The sequence below is a fragment of the Pyrgilauda ruficollis genome, unplaced genomic scaffold (genome assembly GCF_017590135.1).
Source record: "Pyrgilauda ruficollis isolate IOZ18807 unplaced genomic scaffold, ASM1759013v1 scaffold51, whole genome shotgun sequence".
NCBI classification, from domain to species: Eukaryota; Metazoa; Chordata; class Aves; order Passeriformes; family Passeridae; genus Pyrgilauda; species Pyrgilauda ruficollis.
The window spans coordinates 2,076,925-2,099,184 of NW_024526711.1; the positions used below are offsets into that span (position 1 = coordinate 2,076,925).

Genomic DNA, 22,260 nt, shown 5'->3' on the forward strand with positions numbered 1-22,260 from the left:
CCACCAATTCCTCTACCACAGGAAAATTTAGCCCAAATAAAATTTAGAAAATTATAAGCAATGGAAATTGCAATTTTAAGGATACTGACAAGCAGCCTGAAAAACTAGCGATATCAGTTTTTACCTTTGGTACCTTTGGCATTTGTCTGCATCTTCATTAATAACAAACAGGCTAGCGCCCTACCTCCCTTGTGTTCAGTGCTGCCTCTAAGGATCCCTGGGATGTGAGCATGCTCAAAGAAGTGCTGAAATTCTGACACGATGGAATTGGCAGCCTCATAACATCAGTCACAAGAAGCCAGAGAGGAACTGCAGGCTTAGAGGGTCTCTGTCAGCACCTATCTGCAGGCACCTGTGTAAGAGCTCTGACATCCCTGCAGTGCAGTACGAGATACCGAGTGTGTGCCTCTGGCTGGCACTGCTTATCTTTAGGACTCACATTGCCTTTCTCAGGTGCTTGTTTGTCAGAGGTACAGCTCTGTTTCCTGCAGTTCATTCCCTCCTGACAGAGGTTAAACGCTCCATTATATACATCATTCTGCATTATATACATCACACTTAGTGGCATGCATCTTTATGGAGAGTTGATGCTGTGCTGATAGCTTGGAGAGACAAGAGAAATTGAAAAACAACCACTCTGCCTCCATCACTATCTTTGTAGCCAGGAAAGCAATATATCTGAAGAAACAGTTAATTGAATGGAACATTGTGAGAGAGGAGATGACATTGCTAGGGACTATATTACCAGAGGGGTCAGATCAGGACATTCCAATGATTATCTTAATTTTTTCATCTCTTCTGTCAATAGCTGTTGACTTCATTTCATTTGGCTGCCTCTCACTTATTTCCAGAGGCAAGAGGGCAAATCCTGCCAGTGCCACACTGCAGCACTCTGTGCTCCAACTGCAGCAAACACTGTGACATTATACTGCATTATGCTGAGCCAGCCAGACACTTCTGCTGAGCCCTGGCATCAATGATGTATCAGTGTTTCACTGACTCCTATTCTATTAAAAGGGGTTAACAAGATTGGTGTTCAGCACTGATGTCTCTGCTCCTTATCTGCATGGAATTTAAAGTGCCCATAATTCAATAGCAAGTGATACTCCTATTTTTTTAAAAGATCCCTGTAACTGGTGGCTGATTCCATTACACATTCTCAGTCCCTTAATGTGCTGCTTTCCCATGTGGATACATTATCCTTTACCATTTGCCAGCCTAGGCCTGGGAGCAGAGTGCAGAGGGGGAGGGAAACGAGGAAGCCCAAGCTGCTGTGTGCAGTCACACTTTGCCACTTGGACACGCGAGGCTCTCACGCAGCCGCACGCGTGCCACGAACACAACACGTTGCTCATCCCCCAGCAGATTCCAACGATCTCCCCACCACAAAGTCTGTAACAGCACCAGCTCTGGGATAAACCCAAGGAAGTTGGAGGGTTTCATTCTCATTGACAGAATGAAATGTAGAGCTGTGACCCTTCAAGTGAGGCCATTCACTCCCAAATCACCTGAAGCTGGTTCCCAATAGCAAAAAGAGGGTGAAAAGACATCCTTTCTTGGATTTGCATCCCTCCTTTTCACAAAGTTTCTTTCTGGTGTTTCAGTTAAATAGAGGAAGGGGAAGAATAATTTTCTCCATAAAATGAAAGAACTATGTTTAATACTACTACAGCCTAGTCAAAATCCAGTGAAATGAGGACAAGTGGGATGGATATGTCCATGAAAAAGGATTCCATCTTTAGACCTCCAACATACACCTCTGTAGGAATCACCTGGCACTTTGGTTTAAGTGGAATGACTCTGTTTGACTATATACTGCATTTTTGTATATAAATAGGATGGAAAAAATACACACCAGCAATAGGACAAGCACCACCTTTATTAGCCAAGCAATCATTCTATAGCCATTGGAACCACTGGTAATGTGAATAGATTGGTCTGATGACTTAATTCTGTTCCTTTTTTTTTTTAATAAAAAAGTTAATTTATATCTATTTTATTGCTTGGAATGTAGTTTGGATCTCATATTATTTATTGACAAAAATAAATCATTTTGTGGAAATGCGGAATGACACCCACTTTCAGGTACATTAGGTCTATTGGAAATACTGTATCGAATCCAAATAGTGGTAAGAATAAAAGTTGGTGAACACATCTGTGGTGGTCTTTTTGCTTTGCAAATGGATATTTTATTTTTAAACTATAGCAGAAAGAATGCCCTTTGTGTCATATCACAACTGAAAAATGCTTAAGGCCTCATAAGACACCACTGCAAAGTTTTCAATAAATTGTTATTGCACGCAGATGAACATCTATCAAAGTTATTCACAAATTTCCTGTGTGAACTTTAAGTGGGAAAAAAAGAGATCAATTTATGAGCTAACAGACCAAACATGTAAATAAATGACATATGCATGTACAGTCAATACCTATATGCAAATATCAAGCATAGACTTAATTTCAAATCCTGGTCCTAAAGTGTTGCTAAAAGTGGAAATAGCAAGATGAAGCTAGGCTATAAAATAATCAAGATCAAATTTTGTCTGTTAATCAGTTTTCTCAGCTCAGTCTCAGTAAGCAGAAGAACAGTTTCACGTGTTTGACCTTGCTTTTGTCACTAAAACAAATTCTTGACAAGATGAAGCCAATTCTCTCCCTATATCAACTCATGCAATAATTTTCATGCAGTGTCCCTGCTTTACTCATAAGTGAGAGGTATCTCTGCCTTACGGGAGGTGAATATGAAGCCAGGCGACTGTCCTCTGTCCAGATATTCCCATGTCCTAGTGTGATTAGCACTGTCTTGTCAAATTTAGCTGTAAGCCATTTGTGAACACCTTTTTGTTTATAGTAGCACACTGAAATCTGCACAGATCTCTGTGTTTGTTTTTCTGTGTATCCTATTAACAGTGCACTACATTTCAAGATGTCACACTGCAGAAAGCTACAAAAGTATTTTTAATCAATTTAAACAAAATTTTTACAAATTATTTTCATTCTGGAAAAATACTACTTGATAGTATAATTCTGATAAAACAAAATCCACTGTTCCACTGTTGTTAAATCAGAGTACAAGAATCACTGTAGAAGAATTTTTGTACTGCACTTGAAATTTTTCAATTGCAATTTTGTACAAAAATCCCTATAAAAATCAACCTACGGCTAAGCAGGATTGAACCCTGTGAATGACCAGCTATGATCTGCTTGGAAAGTGGTATAAGGAAATTTTTTAAATCTATAAACTTGAGAGAAATTTTCAAAAAGCTCAGGTATTTTTATTATTGCACAAGAGTAAATAAAACCATAAACCAAAATTTTCCAGTTTTCATTGCAATATAATAAAACACAGTGTATTAGATCCTGATTCCCAGCCTGCCTTTCCTAGAGGCAGTCTAGTTATATATGTACAACCAAGAACAACCTTCAACTCAGTACCACTTTTTATAAAGTAGAAATACAAAAAAGCAGGAACTAAGGCACAGAATGGGGAATATTGCTGTAGTCAGATGAGTCAAGAATGCATGCCTTGAAGGATACATGAAGGAACTGCCTCTAATGGACTTCATGTTGAATTTAGAGCTATTTATTCCACTACTCTATTAAAAGAACCAGTTTAAGGAGTATTCCATCACTCCCACTAGACCAACTATTTGTTCAGCAGTGGTATGTAGCTCCTACCTGAAGAGATTTTAGCATGATGAAACAATGCACTGTTACTACACAGTGCACAAATTGCAGAAGAGACAAACATGACAAAGCATCTTCTATTCCTGATTTACCAGTTTCCACCCTGTATTTCAAGGTCAGTGGGAAGATAGCAAAATGTTAAGGGGTTTCTTTGTTGTTCATTTTTTTGTTTGTTTGTTTGTTTTTGTTTGTGGGTTTTTTTATTATGTCAGAGATAACAAGTTATTATTGCAATGACAGACTTCTGTATTTCTCTCAACAAATAGGACTGCAGTACTGAACTAAAAAGCCAAAACTCATACAGTGTGAAAATATGCAGGGGAACAACAGCTGTTAGTCATTATTTTCTCCTTATCCTTTCAACAACTCTCTTCCAATTTGCTCTCTAATGGGTAAATCACACTTTCTCCCTAGGACATTTTCTCATTTCAGGCAGGTACTAAAAAGAATTCTGAGAAAATTAAGAGTCATTGGTCAAAGACACCCCATCTTTTGTTGCTTTCACTGTAGACATTAAAACTAATTTTTATGCTTTATCAAACAGATAAAGCTGATGTTGTGTTCTCCTAGCCCTTTGTCACTGCTAATGTGATGGAGGATGTTTCTGCTTTTCTTCTTTAGACAATGAACCCTGCCACTTTTTTTTCCCTTACACAGCCTGTCTTAAACTTCTCAAAAGAAGAAATGTGAAATATTAAAATTGCTGCTTTCACTTCATTAAAGCCAAAGAAGAATCCACTACCAGAGAGCTTTTAAATATTTCTTTTTTGCTTTACCTCATCTGACAAGCTTCACAGTAGCGATTCGGAAAAAGAGAAAAGTAGAAACAGTTTTGCTTATGATCACATCTAGTTTATTGCACAAGTTACTATACTTTGCTCTATTCTCTATTTCTTAGCTGTGAGATGAATATGTACTGTAGTTTGAGCCTTTTGTTCACTGATTTTAATTAATCTCATTCTAGGCCAGAGTGAAAATGAGGCAGGGAAAAACACAAAGAGCTACAAACATTACGTCCTACTAAACTGGACTTTTCACTGGAAAATACATTTTCCTTCATTAACTCTTAAAGTCATAATTATCAATTTTTCCAAGTGGCCAAATGGCACAAACCTCCAAAATGACAGAGTATGTCCACCGGTAAAGTTGGAATGAATCACAGCACACACAGGCTTGAATGTGTGCACTCTTCCAACTATTTCTTGTTCAACACAAGTGCTTGCTTTCCTTCAGAAAGGCAAGTCAGTCTACATCTGGTTTTGACTTCAGGATGTGAAAGATTAACCTGATTACATTTCCCACACAGCTTCTAATGTGTAACATTTTTTACAACTGGTTCTGCTGGTACTGTTTAGTGAAATGGATTGTGCTGAAGATGTGGAGGAGGCACAAGTAGCTACTCTTTTTAGAGCAGCAGCTACTTGCAGTTACTCTTGGGCAATGCTAAGGTAGACACACTCCTTATGCCTCAAACTCAAGAAGTCAAAATATTATTCCAAAAAGTGCCTCAGTAATGTGGGTCTTTAACCGGACAATAAATTACCTGGGGTTTAAGCCCTCCTTCAACATGTAGGGCAGCTCCATCCCACCAACCTTCCTGGTCCTTAAGGCTGGTATTATTACTGTTTACCAGCTCTTATGTAACTTGTGTCTGCCCCTCTCACTTGCATCACTGACTGCAACCTCAGAAAGAAAAGGGGAAACAAGAATAATAAATAAAAACAGAAAAAAAAAGTAAACTCCCTCGGTACCGGGGAACATGAAATGGCAGGAGCTCCTCGTAAAACCTTGCACGTGTAGTGACAGCATCCAGTGCCAGCAGCGGAACGAAGTATTGGGACCACAATCAAAAATAATTAAGGCAGCCTCGGTAAAAATACCCTCTTAAAAAAGGAGTGGGGGTGGGGGGTGCGTGTGCATATATAGATGTAAATATATAAAAAGAGCCACCATCGCTGCCTGAGGGGGAACACGGCAGGGAGCGCACTGGGGCTGGCGCGTTATTGAGTAAGGACCGCTCCAAAGGGCGTCGCGTCCTCCGCCACCCCGGGACGGGGTCCCTTTGTCCGTGCCTGCTCCCGCGGGGAGCTGCCATCCGCGGGCGGGTCGCGGTGCCCACACGCCGTGACTCGCCGCTCCGGGGCATAAACAAACACGGCTGGAACAACAAAAGGCCGCGGTCGCGGCGGCCGGATCCCGCCGCCGGGGCGCGGAGCGGCCGGGCACATCCCCGGTGCCGCCGCCCCCCGCTCCGTTCCCACAGGGCTGTCCCCGCTCGCCCCCCGGCAGCTGCCATGTGTCTGCTCGAATGCGATTAACACCGACTCGCCAAATCCCCCCCACGCCCGCTTCCCCTCCCCGGGCCATTTGGGGCATGCACGCGCCCGCGCCCCGTGTTTACACGGCGGCGCCTTCGCGCGGAGCCTTTTTGTGCATGGCGCTGGCAGATGAGCCGGGGGAGGTGGGGGCTCCGCGCCGCGCAGCGCCCGCCGCCGGCTATAAAAGCCTCCGGGCCCGCGGGCGCCAGCGATAAGCGAGCGGCCGCGGACCGGCGGAGGATGGAGGGCGGCTGCCCCTGCCCGCTCTCGGCGGCGCTGCCCCCGCAGGGCTACTCGCCCCTCTCCTCCTCCCGGTGCGGGGGGCGGCCCGGTCCTGCGCTGACGGCTCTGCCCTCGCCCCGCAGCCCTGCGCCCTTCTGGAGACCGTGGGTGCCCGCGCCGGCTGAGGCGGCCCGGCGGAGCCCCGGCCCCGCCGCGGTGAGTGGGGAGCGGCGTGGCGGAGCATCTGCCGCCGGCATCGCCGGCACTCGGCGGGGGAGTCCCGGCGGGGCGGGGATGCTCGGGGAGGGCCCTGTGCCGTGCCGGCGGGCTGACCTCTGCTCTCTCCTCCGCAGCCTCACAGCCCCGGCGGGATGGCGGAAGCCTCCCGAAAGCTGGCGCAGTACACGCACCCCGTCAGGTAAGTGGCAGTCCCCGGCCGCCGCCGGTTCCCGCGGGGGACCTCGGGGCACCAGGGGCCCGTGGCGTTGTGCGGCCAGGAGAGAGTCGCTCGCCAGTGTAGTGTCTTAGCATTAGCTCTTCACGCCCCTTTTGCTTCCACGTATATATTTATGTAGATATTAAAGTGCCTTGGGAATGAATTGGCCGTCTATGTGCTTTTTAACTGACAGATCCTTGGGCAAATGATTGCCAGGACTCGCGTATTTAATATATTTGAGCTGTTGATGTGCTTCTGCGGTGTGAGACTTAAGCCCTATTACACAGTTATGTGGGTGTTTTTTGGTGTTAGTGGAGTTGGCTGAAGCACCCTGTTACTCATTCCTGTGCCCACGATTAAAAAAGGCACGGGGGTGTAGTTCCTAGGCTGTGTTGCTGCGCAAACATCCAGCGCCCTCCCACAGCAAAGAAGCAGGTGGAAGCATGGGAGAGAGTGGCAGGAAGAGAAGGTATGCACTGGCTGAGCCACCATTGCCAAGGAAAATACTTGCTGCTTTAAAGATAAAGGCAATGATAGTATCTGCACTGTCAGTTCTGAAAAGGAAATAAAGAAAATAACAGTTGAATCTGTAGGAAAGTCTGTATTCAGAAATGCTGCTAGGTGTTGTAAGATGCTTAAAATAATTGCACAGGTAGTTTTTCCAGACAAGAAGTGGCTTTCTTTCAAATCTAGGCTTTCATCCTTCAAATAGTGATGCATTAACTAAACAACTGTACAGGCAGACTTCACTGTCACTGCTCCAATGCTTAGGTTTGAGTGAATGCTGTTGCAGGGAGCATTGGGAATGGAGAAAGGTAACAGTGACTTTGTGCTGCCAAGGAAGCAGTGTTCTGTTACACAGTAGCTTAAAAAGTATTTCTTGTAATTGCTAGAAAGCCGTCTACTTCTGTTTCTTAAAGCATTTCTATTTTAAACAATCTGTAGCCAGCATTTCGTTATGTTGTAGGTACTAGTCTCTTCGCTCTTTGGCTCTTGGGATTCTGTGGTCAGTTCCTTCTAGCTATTTCCATACTGCAAGCAAAAGAGGACAGTAGTTGAAAAGGAGCAGGAACTTGGAGTATATTAATTGCAAGATATTGTCATTAGCTGATTGCCCATGCTAGCTGTGATCTCATCAACATATTTTGTTATTTCTGGATACAACACAAACTGCTTTAAAATTACATCTGTGGGACATCTTCCTTAACACTGTTGACTTCTTCAATAGACTCCAGTCTGTTGACTGTTCTTGGAAAGACAGATGAAATATCAAGGTCTGATAACCCCTAGACTGTTAGCATTCCTTTGAATTTTACAATGGTGTGAAACAAGTATCAACAACCAGCTAGGCTGGGGACCTCCAGTAAGAAAACTACTAATTTGATTCAAATGTATTTTTGATCCTGTTTGATGCCCATTATATTCCTTAGGAATACTGCCCAGTAGGGGCAGTACTACTTGGATCAGATCCCCAGGGAATACTGTTAATGAGTTACTGGAGTGGGAAGTTCCAGATGCAGAGTCCTGGGCTTTCATAGTTTTACTGCAAAACTAGCACTCTAAATCATCTTTGTCTCTTTAGATGAAAATAAGAATTCCGAGAATTTTTTTTCTTAATTGAATGTAGAAAGCAACTTAGCAATTGAGCATGTAAGGAAAAGCTCTGTAGGATGCTTGTATTAGTAGAATTTCACTCTGTTTTTTGCATACATAAAATACGTAATAAAAATAACCAAATCTATTGTACACTTGTTTCAGACTATTTTGGCCCAAATCAAGGTGCTATGATTACTTGTATCAGGAAGCTGAAGCACTTCTGAAAAACTTCCCAGTTCAGGCTACAATTTCCTTTTATGAAGATTCGGAAAGTGAAGACGATGAAGATCAACTGGAACAAGATTCAAGAACAGAATCAGGTTGCTGACTGCAGGGAAGACTAATGCTACTTCTAAGACTTAATTTAAACTTAATATAAATATGTATTATAGTATTTTTAAAGATAATTTATTTCTATGTAAGTTATTCTTAATAAAACTGAGATGTCTTGTAATTTTATCCTTTTTCCTTTGGTTTGTTTCCTGTCCTGGTTTAAGTGGGAAAGGTTTTGATTAGAATTTTTCCACCTGAGATCCTATAGTTAGTTTGTAGATCATAAGTTGAACACCAATTTTGTTGAACAACAGATGCCTTACTGAAGGGCTCTATGGTTGTGACTTTCTCAAAGCCTGAGGACACAAGGAAAGCTTGTTATTGTGATTTAGTAGGCTCCATATGGAAGCGTATCAAGGAATCATTGGATTAAGTATTCCAATTGTGTTGTGCCCGCTGCCACAACAGCGTTTCAAACATGGAGAAGAAAAACAATAGAGCTGTTTTTGAAATGGAGAAAAGAGTCCAAATTCTAATCTAGTTCTTGTTGTGTAGAAGAATTTGCCTCACATCACTCGTGTTCTCATGTATATGTGCTGTGTTGTTATACATAAAAGTGGTAGTTTCATACTGCATTTGTTTGTAAAGTGGACATCAAGAAACGAGAAAAAAGTCTGAGTTGTCATAGTAGTGAGGTTGGTTTTAATAATTGAAACAAAGTTGGGCATCAATCATCGTGAAGGCCAAAGCCCGTAAAAGAACAACAAAACGAATCCAAAGCTTTAATTTAAAGGCAGTGCCTCTGTCAGGTAGTTCAGGTAGTCAGGACCTGCCCCTGACCTGTGTGTGCTGCAGGCCGCGCTGGCTCAGCATGCCAGCACCAGCCAGGGAGCCTTGTCCCGTGCTCCCAGGGCCCTGCAGCAGGATCGCAGCTCACCCAGAGCCTTCCCACACTTCAGAGCCTTCGGGGCGTGGGGTGCACCGGCTGCGTCTGCCACAGCCTTCCAGCCTAAGCACCTGGCGCGGGGACACTTGGACGGAAAACCGATCTTAGTGCAAGGGCAGGCACCTCCCTCGCCCCCGGGGGGGGACAAAGCGGCGGCCGGGGTACGCGCTGCTCCCTGCCCACAGGGATGTCTGGACTCGGGCGCTCTTCCCCGCACCGCCCCCGAGCCGGAGCCGGAGCCGAAGCCGAAGCCGAAGCCGCCGGCCCCGCTCCCGGCCGGGCCGCGGCCCCGCCCGCCGCGGCGGAGCCTGCGCGCTGTGCCCCAGCGCTCCGCCCGGCGGGCCCGGCTGCGGCCTGGCCCGGCACGATGCTGAACGTGACGCCGTCGGCCTTCCCCGCGTCCGGCTCCCAGCAGCGAGCGGCAGCGGGTGGGCGCAGCAAGGTACGGGCGGCCCTGCCGCTGGTGGTCGCTTGTGTGGGGGGTGAAAGGCGCCCGCGTTTTTCCCGCTGCGCCGGCGGCGGCTGCCTGGCCTGGCCTGGCCCCGCCCCGCCGGCCGAGCTGCGGTGGATCCCGGTCGGTTCCCGGCTGCAGCTGGGGCAGGGCTGCCGCTGGCCGCCCCCCTGCAGCCGCGGCAGGGTCTCGGGCGAGGGGCCGGCTCGGCTGCGCCGCTGGAAAGCATTTGGTGCTTCTCGTTCGGGGCGGCGGTGATAACGCTTCCGGCGCTTCCTGCCCCGGCTGATCCTCCTGTGCAGAGATGGAGGCTTTCACCTTGGAATTACTGCGTGCAGCTCATGCTTTATGTGTTGGATCTTTGTCTTTGGAGGGGTTTTGAGAATACTTGTTGTCTAGAGACCTTGCTTGGAAAGCAGACTTGGACTAAAGTAGCATTAAGAAATGTTAGTTTATGTACGCTTTAGTTTTTCTGCTTCTGTTTTTCCTGTGGCTTTGTAAGACCGCAGTTCTTTAACCCTGTTTCCTGTTGTTAAAGCTTGGATCAAAAGGGTTCCCAGACTGTGGTCTTACTTGTTTACTATTTATTTAAATGCTTTGAAAATGCTCAGAAAATAAAGGTTCTGTGGCATGTGTGTGCTTTCTGCAAGGAATTGCAAACGTGATGTTGTAAAATGTCATTGACTGAGTTGGTGTTTTTTAGAAACAGACATTCTGTTGGTCTCCATTACTCACCAGGTGCTGTTGAAAAGGAAAATGTTAGATAGAAGATCTTGTTCTGCCTTTCAGGATAGGCAGGCCATGGCAATACTTCTCTGGAAAGCTACTAGAACTTCTGTCCCAGCTTTCTCTGGGTCAGGATTCCTTCCAGTTGCTGTAGGGCTTGTGAAAAGTCTTAATGAATGCTGTGAAGGCGAAACTTGTGTTACCTGACCATGATTTTTAAATTTCCTTTCTTTATTGTTCGTAGTTTTCCAGACTGTATCTCAAATGGTTTGCCACCACAGGCAGACTTGGTGTCTTCAGTTTGCTTTGGGAAGAGTCATCTGAATGTTTGTTGCTGTTCAGTAATTTCTGTGTCACTACCCAAAACATTCCCTTAAGCACCCTTTCTACTGAGTAGGGCTCCCAAATATCAGTGAATAATATGAGTTGGGTTATTTCTCTTTTGTTTTTGTCTGAGCCCTCCTATGGAGCTTAGAAAAGTGTATTCTTAGAATGGCTTTTTCTTCCTTTAGAGGTTGAAGTTGTTTGTATATTTGTTATTTTTTCAGGTACCTTTAAAACCGGGAAGGAGTCTTATGGATTGGATTCGGCTAACTAAAAGTGGGAAGGACTTGACTGGTTTGAAGGGGAGGCTGATTGAAGTTACTGAAGATGAGCTCTCTAAACACAACAAAAAGGAGGACTGCTGGATATGTATAAGAGGTTGGTTGCTGTGACGTTTCTTCTGCTTTTTTACCTGGCTTCTCTTTTCTGCACTTAAAGAAGAAGCAACAAAACTCAAAAAACAAGAACAAGAGCCACCCTCCAAGAGAAACTATGCACCTCCTGTGTTTAGGCCAGGTGTAATCTTGACATATTTTGGCATAATTTCAAGTAAGAGATTTTGTGTTACAAGTATTTTCTTTGCTTTCAAGCCTTTCAAAATAAATCTTCCAAATTGGCATATTTTATTTTATAGCTGCCTATGAAAATATTAAAACATAAGATTTCAGGTAATGTATCAAATAAAAAGGACTTAGCAAGAAAATTGGGCTTTGAAAATGCTGACATGTACACTCATCAGTTTTGGACAGTTTATTATTTTGAGTGGTTGTCTATTTTAAGGTTTGCTTTAGAGCATCCAAAACCATATAAGTATTAAAAATACTACTTAAACTTGGAGAATGGTCTTTAGGAAATAATTGTGAAAGCACACATACTACTTCATTAAACTTAGTAGTGTAAATGACAGTTGCCAAACAGAGCAACTGTAATCTCTGACTACAATGACAAATACCTGTGGTAACTATGCAATTCTACTTCTGTTATTATTTTAAAGAAATTGTAGCTCAGAAGTTGAATTATATGTTATACATTTAGCAGTGTGTGAAGGTGGTCTGGAGCTGTAGCTGTGGCTACAAGAGTATTTTCAAAGTTGCAAATGAAGTTCCTAATTGTCCTACAGAAAGGAGCAAAACATTTGCTCTGCAGTTTAGTCATTTAGAGGCTAAAATACACTAATATCACGGTAAATTTATTAGGAGGTAACACAAATTTCTATGAAGATAGAACCAGTCTTTCTACAGAAATGTCCCATTAGCTACTCTGATCTTCTTAATCTGTTAGTGATAACATTGATCTGGTAAGGAACAGCATTGATATTTAATAAAGTGTCATGTCTGAACTTCAGTGAAAGAAAGTTAAGAATTTCTGTGTGAGGGTGATTGTATTATTGTTGAGTGTTAAAGGGGATAAGAGTGGAATTAAAGGTAAAATGTTATTCAATACTGGCCTTTGAGCAAAATAATAGTGCTGCAGTGGTATGTGCTAGTAAAACTACAGTGGGAGGAGAGCTAAAGAAAGCTTGTTTGCTATGTTCATCTGTTCATTTTTCACTCTGAAAAAGGAACATCTACTGCAGACAGAATTATTGCCTAAAAATGCCTCTGTTTTCTTTTTCATCTCATCTTACCTTTACTGCTTCTCTGGGGCTGGTTTTTACAAGAATTCCATCAAGTTGCCTCTGTATCTTTCCTTAAATTTTTCCAGGTCTGCCTTTTCTGTGTTCTCAGATGACTAGTGAAAAAAAACATCATAACTTAAAATCACGGTAGCCCTCATATGTGGACAGGTAGTAAAAGAATATAATTATGGAAAAGCTAAATTAGGTCTCTGCATTGGTAGTTAGACTGTGTCTCTAAAAGAAGGAGCAGAAACACATAGGAGCAATGTGAAGTGAAAGAAGAGGAACTAACTTGGTTCAAAACCCCAGTGTGGTCAAAGAAAGCTGTCATATAGGGCACAAATTTGTACGTAAAGGGGGTTCACGGGAGTTAAAAAACACATGAAGGGTGGGTGTATAAATTATATTCCTTTTGCTCTAGCAAGTTTGATGGTAAATTTGAGTAATATTCAGGAGGCCATGGCTGTGCAGAATCTTATAATTTATTGTGTGCAGTAATCGCTGCTGCACACAAGATGGCACAGTGAATACAGCCATCGGAACAGCAGCTCGGTAAAGTGTGCAAGGATCCTTCCTTTGTTATTGACTGGATCTTTGTTGTTGGCTGGGGTGGTTGTTCTTGCCAGCTAGGATTACTCCAAGTATGTCTGTCCCAGGCTCAGTGCTGAATGCCTTTCTGTCCTTTTGAAGTAGTTAATGTACACTTCCCAGTGTCTTCAAAGCTTTTTCTGCAAGTGCTGGCACAGTTCTGTTTCTGGTAGCTTCCTGTTTTGATAATGTTAAATATATTCAAATATTCAGGTAGGGATGCAATAATCGTGTTAACAGCAATATATTTGTAGTAATTTTTTTTTTTTTAATAGCTACATTCTTCAGGCTCCAATAACCCAGTTGCCTAGCGACAATAATTAGACTTCATGATTTCAGACCTGTGAAGAAATGTTGTTTTATGTTGCTGGAAGTGTAGAAACAATGTTGAGCCCTTTTACTGGGACAGATACCACCAGAATTGTAAGCCTTTGATGAGCGCAAGCTGTGTTAAGTTTCATATGTTGCTGAATCTGAAGAATGGAAATTTTGTTGCTGATGGTGACAGTATTTGCTTGTGTGAGACAGTTCATTCCTGTAGGCATTTCATTCCATGATGGTGATGGGTGATACCCAACTATGACAACACTTCAGGGATAACTTAATTTGAAGCGAAACTGAAAACCATTTTGTGCACTAGCTGGTTCAATTTTGTCTCTTTTTAAACCTGCCTGTGTTACTTTTACCCTCTAGACAGGATACATCATATTCAATTTCTGGGTTGAAGTCTTAACCCAAGGCAAGTGGTGTGGCACTGTAGGATTGGCATCTCCATTTAATAAGATAACCTCTTGTGCTCTATACAATTGTGTCACTTATGTTTCTGTTTTTGTGATTATGCCTACTGTTTGCCAGTACACTCTTTAATTTGTGCTAACCTTTCCATTATTTTTGGAGACAGGAGTGGTTGTAGAAACGTTGCTCATATGCTTTTATGTTCTGTTTTCTTCAGGATTTGTATATAATGTCACACCATACATGGAATACCATCCGGGTGGTGAGGATGAGCTAATGAAAGCAGCAGGAACTGATGGCACAGATCTCTTTGATCAGGTGAGAGCAACTGGCAGCAAACGACACCTGTTCACCATACTTGAAAAATGCATGTTTTGCGATTATTTTTAAGGCATTTCAGTGGAAATGGGGATTTGAACTTTTTCAGTCCTAAGGAAAGGCAGCAGGTCACTGCTCAGAATGACACTTACCTGTGCTGGAAGAGACAGGTAGTTTAAACTTTGTATCAAAAGACAGTAATGAAAATGTCACTTTATGTTGTTAGAATTATACTTCAATTAGACTTGTTTTTTTTTAGCAGAAATAGCAATAAAGCTAGCAAGAATTTGAGATACCACCTTTTTAATAAATTGCTGCAACGACTACTGTTGTTGGAGAGACCTATTTTTCTAAGAGTTTTCACTTTTTGAAAAAAGCTTGTAGAATTCTTTGTCTATTTACTTGGCAGCTGCATTATCAGAAAAAATGCTGGAGCTTCTATTAACTTTAACTGGTGAACAACTCACAAGATGACAGTTGGTCTCTTATTTGTTTACTATTTCCTTAAATGCTTTGAAAATGCTCAGAAAATAAAGGTTCTGCAGCATGGATGTGCTTTCTGTAAGGAATTGCAAAGTTTGTCTTGTAAAATGTGATTCACTGAGCTGGTATTTTTTAGAAACAGACATTCTGTGGGTCTCCATTACTCACCAGGTTTATCTGAGAAACTGTGAAAGAGCAGAAAAGAAATCTCCTTTGTTTTGGAAAGGAAATATGTTACCTCTTTACATGTCATGCATCAGAGTATGTTATGCCTTCATTTGCAAATATTTTTAACATTGTAAATAAAGATAGATAATGTTTTAGCTTTGTTGAGCTTATCCTTGGTTAATCCTTTCACAAATGAAGTGTTCGTTTTGGGCATGATTCTTTGATTTCAAGAAATCTGTAGTATCGAGTATCCAGTACCAAGTTGGGGCTTGGAATTATGTTGCTGGGTCATTATATAATGTCCTTGAAAACAGAAGTCTTGACATCAGGAGTATTTGGAATAGCCCCTGTGGTTAAGTTCAGATATATGCTTGCAACTTTTTAATTTTTTGTCATGGGAATGGAAGCAGGTTTAGATCCTGAAGATATGTTTTTCACTTCTATTGTTTCTGGCTTACAACTTTTCTGTTACTGGAGGTGTTTGTTTTCCCCTCTGCTTTAGCATTCTGTGTCTGTCAGATGTTTTCTTTTTTGAGAGGTTGGTAGATTGCTAGCATTCCACAAATTTCTGGAAAAATTAACTCTCATTCATAATCCTTCATTTCTTTCTGTTACCTGTATATGAGGAAACTACAACTTGTTGATGCGATTCTTTATCTCATCTTCTTAGCTAGTCCAGTTGAAAGTTTTTCTTTTTAAATCTAGATACCATTCAAATTTGTCATGCAACACTTTGTTTCCTTTTCTCTTCTTGTGATGTTATCCTGGATGCCCTATCAGAATTCGCTTTTCTACCATCCATTTCCTCTACAAGTTCTCCAGTTCTGGTCTGTAAAGCTACTGCTTTTTCTTCACTTTATTTTACTTTCTTAAATAGGGAATTTCCAAATGATTCAGTGATAGTAAGACAGAAGCAAACAGAAATACACCAGCTTGGTAGGAGGTGTTTGTTTGTCTTAACTATTATTCTTTATGTTTGTTTCTTTCATCCCTTTTCCCTTTACTTATCTAAACAAGACTAATAAACATTGTGGTAATGATAAGGTCTTTGTTCTGTTAATTGTGTAGCATGCATCATAAAAATGCTGTTCTGAAATATATTCTGTAGCTCAAGGTTATGATGTTTAGATATTGCAAAGCACAAATGAGTAAATGAAACTATTTTTACTTTTTTCATAATCCTATTGCTTCTCTTAATGCCGTGATATCTGTAATAGAAGTAAAAATAAGTACTGACTGATGTAATAGTGACTTCTAATGTGTTTAAAAAATAATCTGCTAAATGAATTATATTAGTCAATGTACAGAAATGAACTTTTCTATTTCAGTGCATAGAACAACATAGTAAGAATTCAAAATTTTATGAAAAAAATTTTGTTAATGTAGGTTCATCGTTGGGTCAATTATGAATCAATGCTGAAAGAATGTCTTGTTGGGAGGATGGCTGTCAAGCCCATTGCTGCTCTGAAAGGTGAGTTGTTTTAAGAATGAAATATTGCCTGTTATACTTTATTCCAAAATTATCTGGAAATTATGAGAAATCCTAAATCACCTCATATTTATGAGGAGAATCTCTAGTCTTGTGTAGAGTTGCAGGCTTTTGCATATATTAATTTTTTACATACCTGAAGATGAAATTGTTGTATAGTTGAAGACTTTTAGTAATGTACTGCTATGTTTCTTCTTTTGTTTTTAGTCATTAGAAAACAGCTGTGCATATGTGTTATATGTTTGTGTATATAGAAAAGACCTTTTACTGTCCTGCCATCCCTCTTTTTCCTTCTGATCCCAGACGAAAACTGTCATAGGCAGCTGTCATATTGAAATAAAAGTCAGTATTTTCAATCTAGTGATTTCAGTCCCTTACATACCCTCTGGTAAGTTGCATATGTGTTGAGTTATTTGAATACACTTCATGGGCAGTTTTTCGTTCCAGGAAGACACATACCCTCTGGTAAGTTGCATATGTGTTGAGTTATTTGAATACTTCATGGGCAGTTTTTCTTTCCAGGACACTTTATTGGGTCCTTTAGTTTGAGTTTACCTTGAGAAAATTTTGCTGATACAACAGACTCCTCTGATCCAGGAGAGCAAGAAATGTAGTATAGTCTTAGAATGCAGGTGATGGCTTCCAGAAACTTCAATCTTCAGTCTGTTTTTTGGTTTGTAGGCCACAGCCAAAATTTTCTATACCCAGGAAGCAGACGCTGTTACTTAGTATTGAAAATTAGCAAAACTGCAGTGAGAACATGAAAGGATTAATGATTACAGCTATTTTTCTCCAATTTTCTCTTTAGTTCATGGTTTCAGCTATCTTGTTGCTCTTCAGCTCCTGAAGAAGTGCACTGCATGCTTGCTTAATGCTTAGATAACATAATCTTAACAGCTAGGTTGAGTTTGGTCTTTGTGTGAAGTGGAATAGTATTTTACATCTCCATGATGCTACGTAGCTAATTCCAGTGTGGAACTTTTAAGGTAAATGCTGCAAAGTATGGAGAAACCTCAGCAGCATTGCTGCCTCACTGAGTTGAGGCATTACAGAAACATTACTGCTACTTTGTCAACTGAGTTAGAAATTTAAAAGTAAACATGCATTTTGTTGATTTTATTAATCTAACTTTTCTGCAACTGGAAAGAATTCTTGTCATAGCCAGTCAGTAAAACATAAACACATCTTCCCCCCTGCTGGCTCTGGCAGTCCATTTTCTGCTGTTCCCTTTTTCTCCTTTGTTTGTTAATAGGACTGTCTGTTTTGCTGTAGTAAAATTTGCAGGATAAAGCTTGTCATCTATATAAAACCAGTTCTGTTGCCTGTGTTGCTTTTACCCATTTCAGACTTGAAAAAACTTAATTTTGTTGATAAAGAATCAAACTGGTAACAGAACTACAGAGTCTGTAGACTATCTGACTTCAGATTTAGGTTGGAGAAGACCTCCCAGATCGAGTCCATTTTTTGAACAGTCACCACCTTGTCAACTAGGCCATGGATGAGTGCTGTGTCCAGTTTTTTCTTGAACACTTCCAGGGATGGTGACTCCCCCACCTCCCTGGGCAGCCTGATACAATACTTGACAGCCTTTTCAGGGAAGTTCTTCCTGATCTCCAACCAGAACCTCCCCATGCACAGCCAGGAGGTCGACCCCCACCTGGCTACACTCTTCTTTCAGGGAGTTGTAGAGTGCAGTGAAGTCCCCCCTCAGCTTCCTCTTCTCCAGCCTAAACAACCCCAGCTCTTTCAGCCACTCCTCACAGGATTTACCCTCCAGACTGTTCACCAGCTTTCTGGCCCTTCTCTGGAATACTCCAGCACTGGACTTGCTGAAATCCTTCATTGTAAGATTCTCAGGGATTACTTTGATTCCTGTGAGGTTAAATATCCTCCTCCTTTGAATTATCAAAAAGTGATTTACTTAGTTCACTATTAGCCAGCAATAATTCTAGTCTTTTATCTTTTGAGAAGATCATATTCTGCAAAGTTTGCATTTCAGAATAGAAGAATAAATTACTAGTTAAGGTGCATGTTTTTGAATAGAGGATTAAATGGGACCCATAAGTATAGAGGGAAGACAAGACTTCAAATTATGGGTTACATTGCTTTCTCTTTGTGACAGAGAATGAGTGTTCAGCAGTAGGACAAACGCTGGTATTTGCTGTTTGGTGCAATCTCAGTGCAGATCAAGGAAGGCAGATGTAGGTTTGTTAGGGCATTGCTGGAAGATTTGTAATTGTTTACCTTAGGGTTTTTTCCTGTGGTGTGGTGTTTTCTTGGGAGATGTACAATGGTTTGCTTACTGAACTGCTTAAGGAAGCTGAGGTTTGTCCTTGCACACTCTAGGCTGAGGATTTTTGAGGAAGAAGAGTCTTTTGAAAATGCTGGTAATAGTTAATGTTTTGTCAGTTTGTATTTTGAGAATGCTGCTTCATGCTTTGTAGTGACTAATAGGAAATTCTGAAGTGTCCCTTCTGTAGTGTTACAGTGGATCTTTGCAATAAAACATGTAGTGTTTGTACTTCCTGAGAAGGCCAGTGCCATACCCAGGCATGTAAGAGATTATTTCAGAATCTCCCTCAGCAAACCGGTAGAGCATGAAACTGCTTGTTGTCCCTTCAGGGTGCTCAGCTGTAAACATTGGCACAGTCTGAAATATTTTAGTACTGCTGATGTTTCCAGAGACCCTTGTTAGCGTGTGGTAACATAATCCATATGTTACTTTAGTGGTTACTGGGGGGTCAGATTGCATGTTGTATTATTGTTAATTCAGCAAGATTAGACTGAGAGCTGTGATGTCATGCAAGTCAGAGAGGTAGCGCTGTGCCTTTGATCTGTCTCTCATCATCCTTAAAATTGCAGTGCTGATTTCTGTGCAGTGTATTAAAATGTAGTGAAATGAGAATAGGCTTCTAAATACAAAAAATTACCTTTCATTAGAAAGAAGTTTTTGTGAACAACTTGCCCATCCTGGCAGAAACCGTGAAGTAGTGTGTAGCAGAATATGCAGACAAATGTTACCTCAACCAAATATTTATGGAGTATTTTCTTTTTACCTCAGCTAAAAATGTGTGGAGTATTTTCTTTTTACGTTAAAATGGCACAACATGAAAGCCTCTGATGAAGGTTGTTCTTGAAGAGCTCTCAAGTAATTTTGGAATACCATATGGTTAGTGTTTTGCTCTATGAGCCTTTCTTAACTTCTCTCTTGCATTTTTTCTCTAACACTGGCTGGTGTTATGGAGAGCACTGGGAAGGATATGGAAGAACAGGGAAGAAACATTCCCATTTTGGTTTTCATAAAAGGGATCAGGAAGAACAGATTTGTTTCTCCTACTTCCCAAACTTGGTTCCTGTAAGAGAGCATATAAATTGGGCCTTTCATATAAGGATATTCTGAGATGTGCAATGTAGGGAAGGGCAGAAAGGGGCCCCAGCTATGTCCAGAGGTCTAGTTTTCCCACAGATTTACTGTGAACAGGACATGTGGCTGAGAGGTGCAGTGCCTTTCCCATCAAGTTGGGCACCTTATAAATGAATTGATGTTGTGTAATGCACCTGGTCTTCCCTTTTTTTATTTCTGCTAGAGTCGGTTGGTTTGGAATAGTTGTAGCATACTGTGGAATAAATGAAAAACTCAGATAATAACTTGAAAATAAAAGCATTTGGCAGAGGAAGCTTATAGAAAAATTTCCTTTTTCCTATGTTCCTGCCAAGGATTGGGTTCACATTTCTAAGGATTGGGTTGGTCAGATTTGCAGTCTGCTATGTGATGTTGTGAGACAGGTATCGTTGGAATTCTTAACAGATTCAGTGAACTTCTCAGCTATGAAGTTTATAATTGCACAAGATAATCTGTGATGGTTTTTTTGAAGTGTCAGAGTTCCTGCATTTCCTATCCTTTAGAGCTGTGCTACTTTTGGTGCTTGTAATGTACCAATTTTTTAGTTAGACTTACTCTTTTGGAATGGTAATCAGTGCTGCATTTATTTGTTGCTTTTTGATGTCTGAAGCATCCTGGTTGTTCTGTTAAGACTTTTGGAAGGTTTACTTGGAGACTCTTGCTTTGGCAATTTAGCATGATGTGGGGAAGTACTGTAGCTTCTTAACTATTGTGCTTGTTTTTTATTAATGCTTGCAGAGATTTCTTCTGCTGTATCTGAAGACAAGAAACAGCTTAATGGTAAGTTCTCACCTGGAGGAAAGTTGGGAGTGAATATCAGACTTATGTGATATCATTGAATGAGCAGTATTTATCCACACTTCCTTCTCTTTGCATTTGAATCCAGTAGTCAGGCTGTAGTGATCTGTGGAAATTTCAAAAGACAAAATCCTACCCAAGTATTGTGAATTCTGTGTTTGAAAGTATTAGAAGACTGCAGTAGAATAGTGTAGATAAGGGAGGTATGAGATGGACAAGAAAGGTTAGCTTGTCTCTGAAATCCCAGGAAGATTTTCTGCCCAAGTCTTTTCTATCCAGACAGGTCTTCCACTTGTTTTGCTGGATCTTTTTTTTTTTATTTTTTTTCTTTCAAAGTGCAGAATTTTGCATTTCCTTCTGAGCTTCATGAAGTTTTTGTCAGCCCATTTCTCCAGACTCTCTGCATCCCTTAATAACCTTAAGCTTCCATGTTTTGCCTCTTTGCGTCATTTGGTATTGCTCTGACTGGGAGAGTGTGTGCCCTGTAGGTTGCTAGTGACTGTGAAACAGTATCAGCATTCCCTAACAGTAACTAGCCTCCAGCTGGACCTGGTATGCTAATCACACCTTTTGTGACTGGCAGTTCTACTCACTTTCTGTCTGTGATGCAATCCACCGACCAAACCCAGCTCTTTCCAATGTGGCTGTGAAGATGGTGTGGGAACCTTTATCACTAGCTTTGCTGTCCCATAGGATTGTGCAAAGCTATGTCCCCTGTGATGTGCAGGGTTGTAATTCTGCTGTTCATCTAGTCACATTAAACTCTTCATTTCGTGCCTGCCATCAGCCTTTGGCTTCACCCACAGCTTTTCCTTATTTGTGATCACCATGACTAATAGAGCACTTTGCTTCATTGGTTCACTGATCACCTGAATCACTGTCTTTTTCTTGCAGCGTGAATCACTGTTTTCATGTAGCATCTTACAGTATTTTAAAATAATTCATAAATAACTTGGTTTGCCAGAATCTTCTGTTTTATTGTGGCTGTTCATATATTTCTCTAGACCTGCAAAAGCAAATAAGAGTATGCATGACCATGCATTCCTGTTATCCCTGGAGACCAAGCAGTTCATATACATGTCCTCAAGAAAGGCTAAGCCTTTGAGAAGGCTTTTATCATTAGGCGATTGGTTTTCTTTTGCAGTGATCTGACTGCTCTGACATTTAGCTTCCTTGGCAGCTGCAGATGTTGTGTACTTAGGAGTAATTAAGGATCAAAGAAGGAGTAATTTGACTGAGTTTTAATTGCTTTAGGTTAATTCTGGATGATCAAATAATTTTGACAGATTGGGTTAGACCAGAGTGGCTCTTTTTGTTTTTATCTGCTTCCCACGTGTTGGAGCCACTCAATTACATGTTTAAGCTTTTAGTCATACTAGAAAACTTACTGGCATGTAGAAGATAATAATCTGGGTAACTGAGAATTCATGTGCTAATTATTTTATGCATAGCCATTTCAGGTTTGCAGGTTTGCCTTTGGCTTGAAACCAGCACTTACCAGCTGTTCAATCTGCAGCTTCCTCCATTATCATTCTATTTAGCTTTTGTGTTAAAACTGATGCAGGATTGCAGTTGCTTTTATCTATCTCTGTCCTCAAGTTTTTGCAAAATATGTTCAATTTCTATTCTGCCAGAGATTAGTACAACTGACATTTTGAAAGACTGACCAACTGTTGCTTCC

General features: G+C 41.3%; 2 protein-coding genes across 4 annotated transcripts in view; both read left to right on the top strand.

Moving 5' to 3' along the window:
* The first annotated feature begins 6,134 nt into the window (after positions 1–6,134).
* On the top strand, positions 6,135–8,704 carry RIPPLY2 (ripply transcriptional repressor 2). Its single transcript, XM_041480411.1, has 3 exons — positions 6,135–6,443; positions 6,581–6,645; positions 8,422–8,704. The coding sequence occupies exons 1-3, from the start codon at positions 6,135–6,137 to the stop codon at positions 8,585–8,587; spliced, it is 540 nt and encodes a 179-aa protein (XP_041336345.1). The 3' UTR covers positions 8,588–8,704.
* Positions 8,705–9,782: 1,078 nt separating this feature from the next.
* Positions 9,783–22,260, top strand: part of LOC121360501 (cytochrome b5 reductase 4) — a 30,710-nt gene continuing 18,232 nt past the window's right edge. Inside the window, exons 1-5 of one of the 3 annotated variants that reach the window (XM_041480367.1) lie at positions 9,783–9,920; positions 11,204–11,357; positions 14,138–14,238; positions 16,276–16,360; positions 20,520–20,561. In XM_041480367.1, the coding sequence (XP_041336301.1) occupies positions 9,846–9,920; positions 11,204–11,357; positions 14,138–14,238; positions 16,276–16,360; positions 20,520–20,561 (457 nt within the window). In that variant the 5' untranslated portion in view covers positions 9,783–9,845. Of the gene's footprint in view, positions 9,921–10,052; positions 10,376–11,203; positions 11,358–14,137; positions 14,239–16,275; positions 16,361–20,519; positions 20,562–22,260 lie in introns of those variants that run through there. The other 2 variants (XM_041480369.1, XM_041480368.1) reach the window with 2 other exon arrangements.

Excerpts from the sequence above, each read along its gene's own strand:
- RIPPLY2 (XM_041480411.1), top strand. The coding sequence starts at position 6,135 with ATGAGCCGGGGGAGGTGGGGGCTCCGCGCCGCGCAGCGCCCGCCGCCG. Across the intron at positions 6,444-6,580 it reads GGAGCCCCGGCCCCGCCGCG|CCTCACAGCCCCGGCGGGAT; the intron begins GTGAGTGGGGAG and ends TCTCCTCCGCAG. Across the intron at positions 6,646-8,421 it reads CAGTACACGCACCCCGTCAG|ACTATTTTGGCCCAAATCAA; the intron begins GTAAGTGGCAGT and ends CACTTGTTTCAG.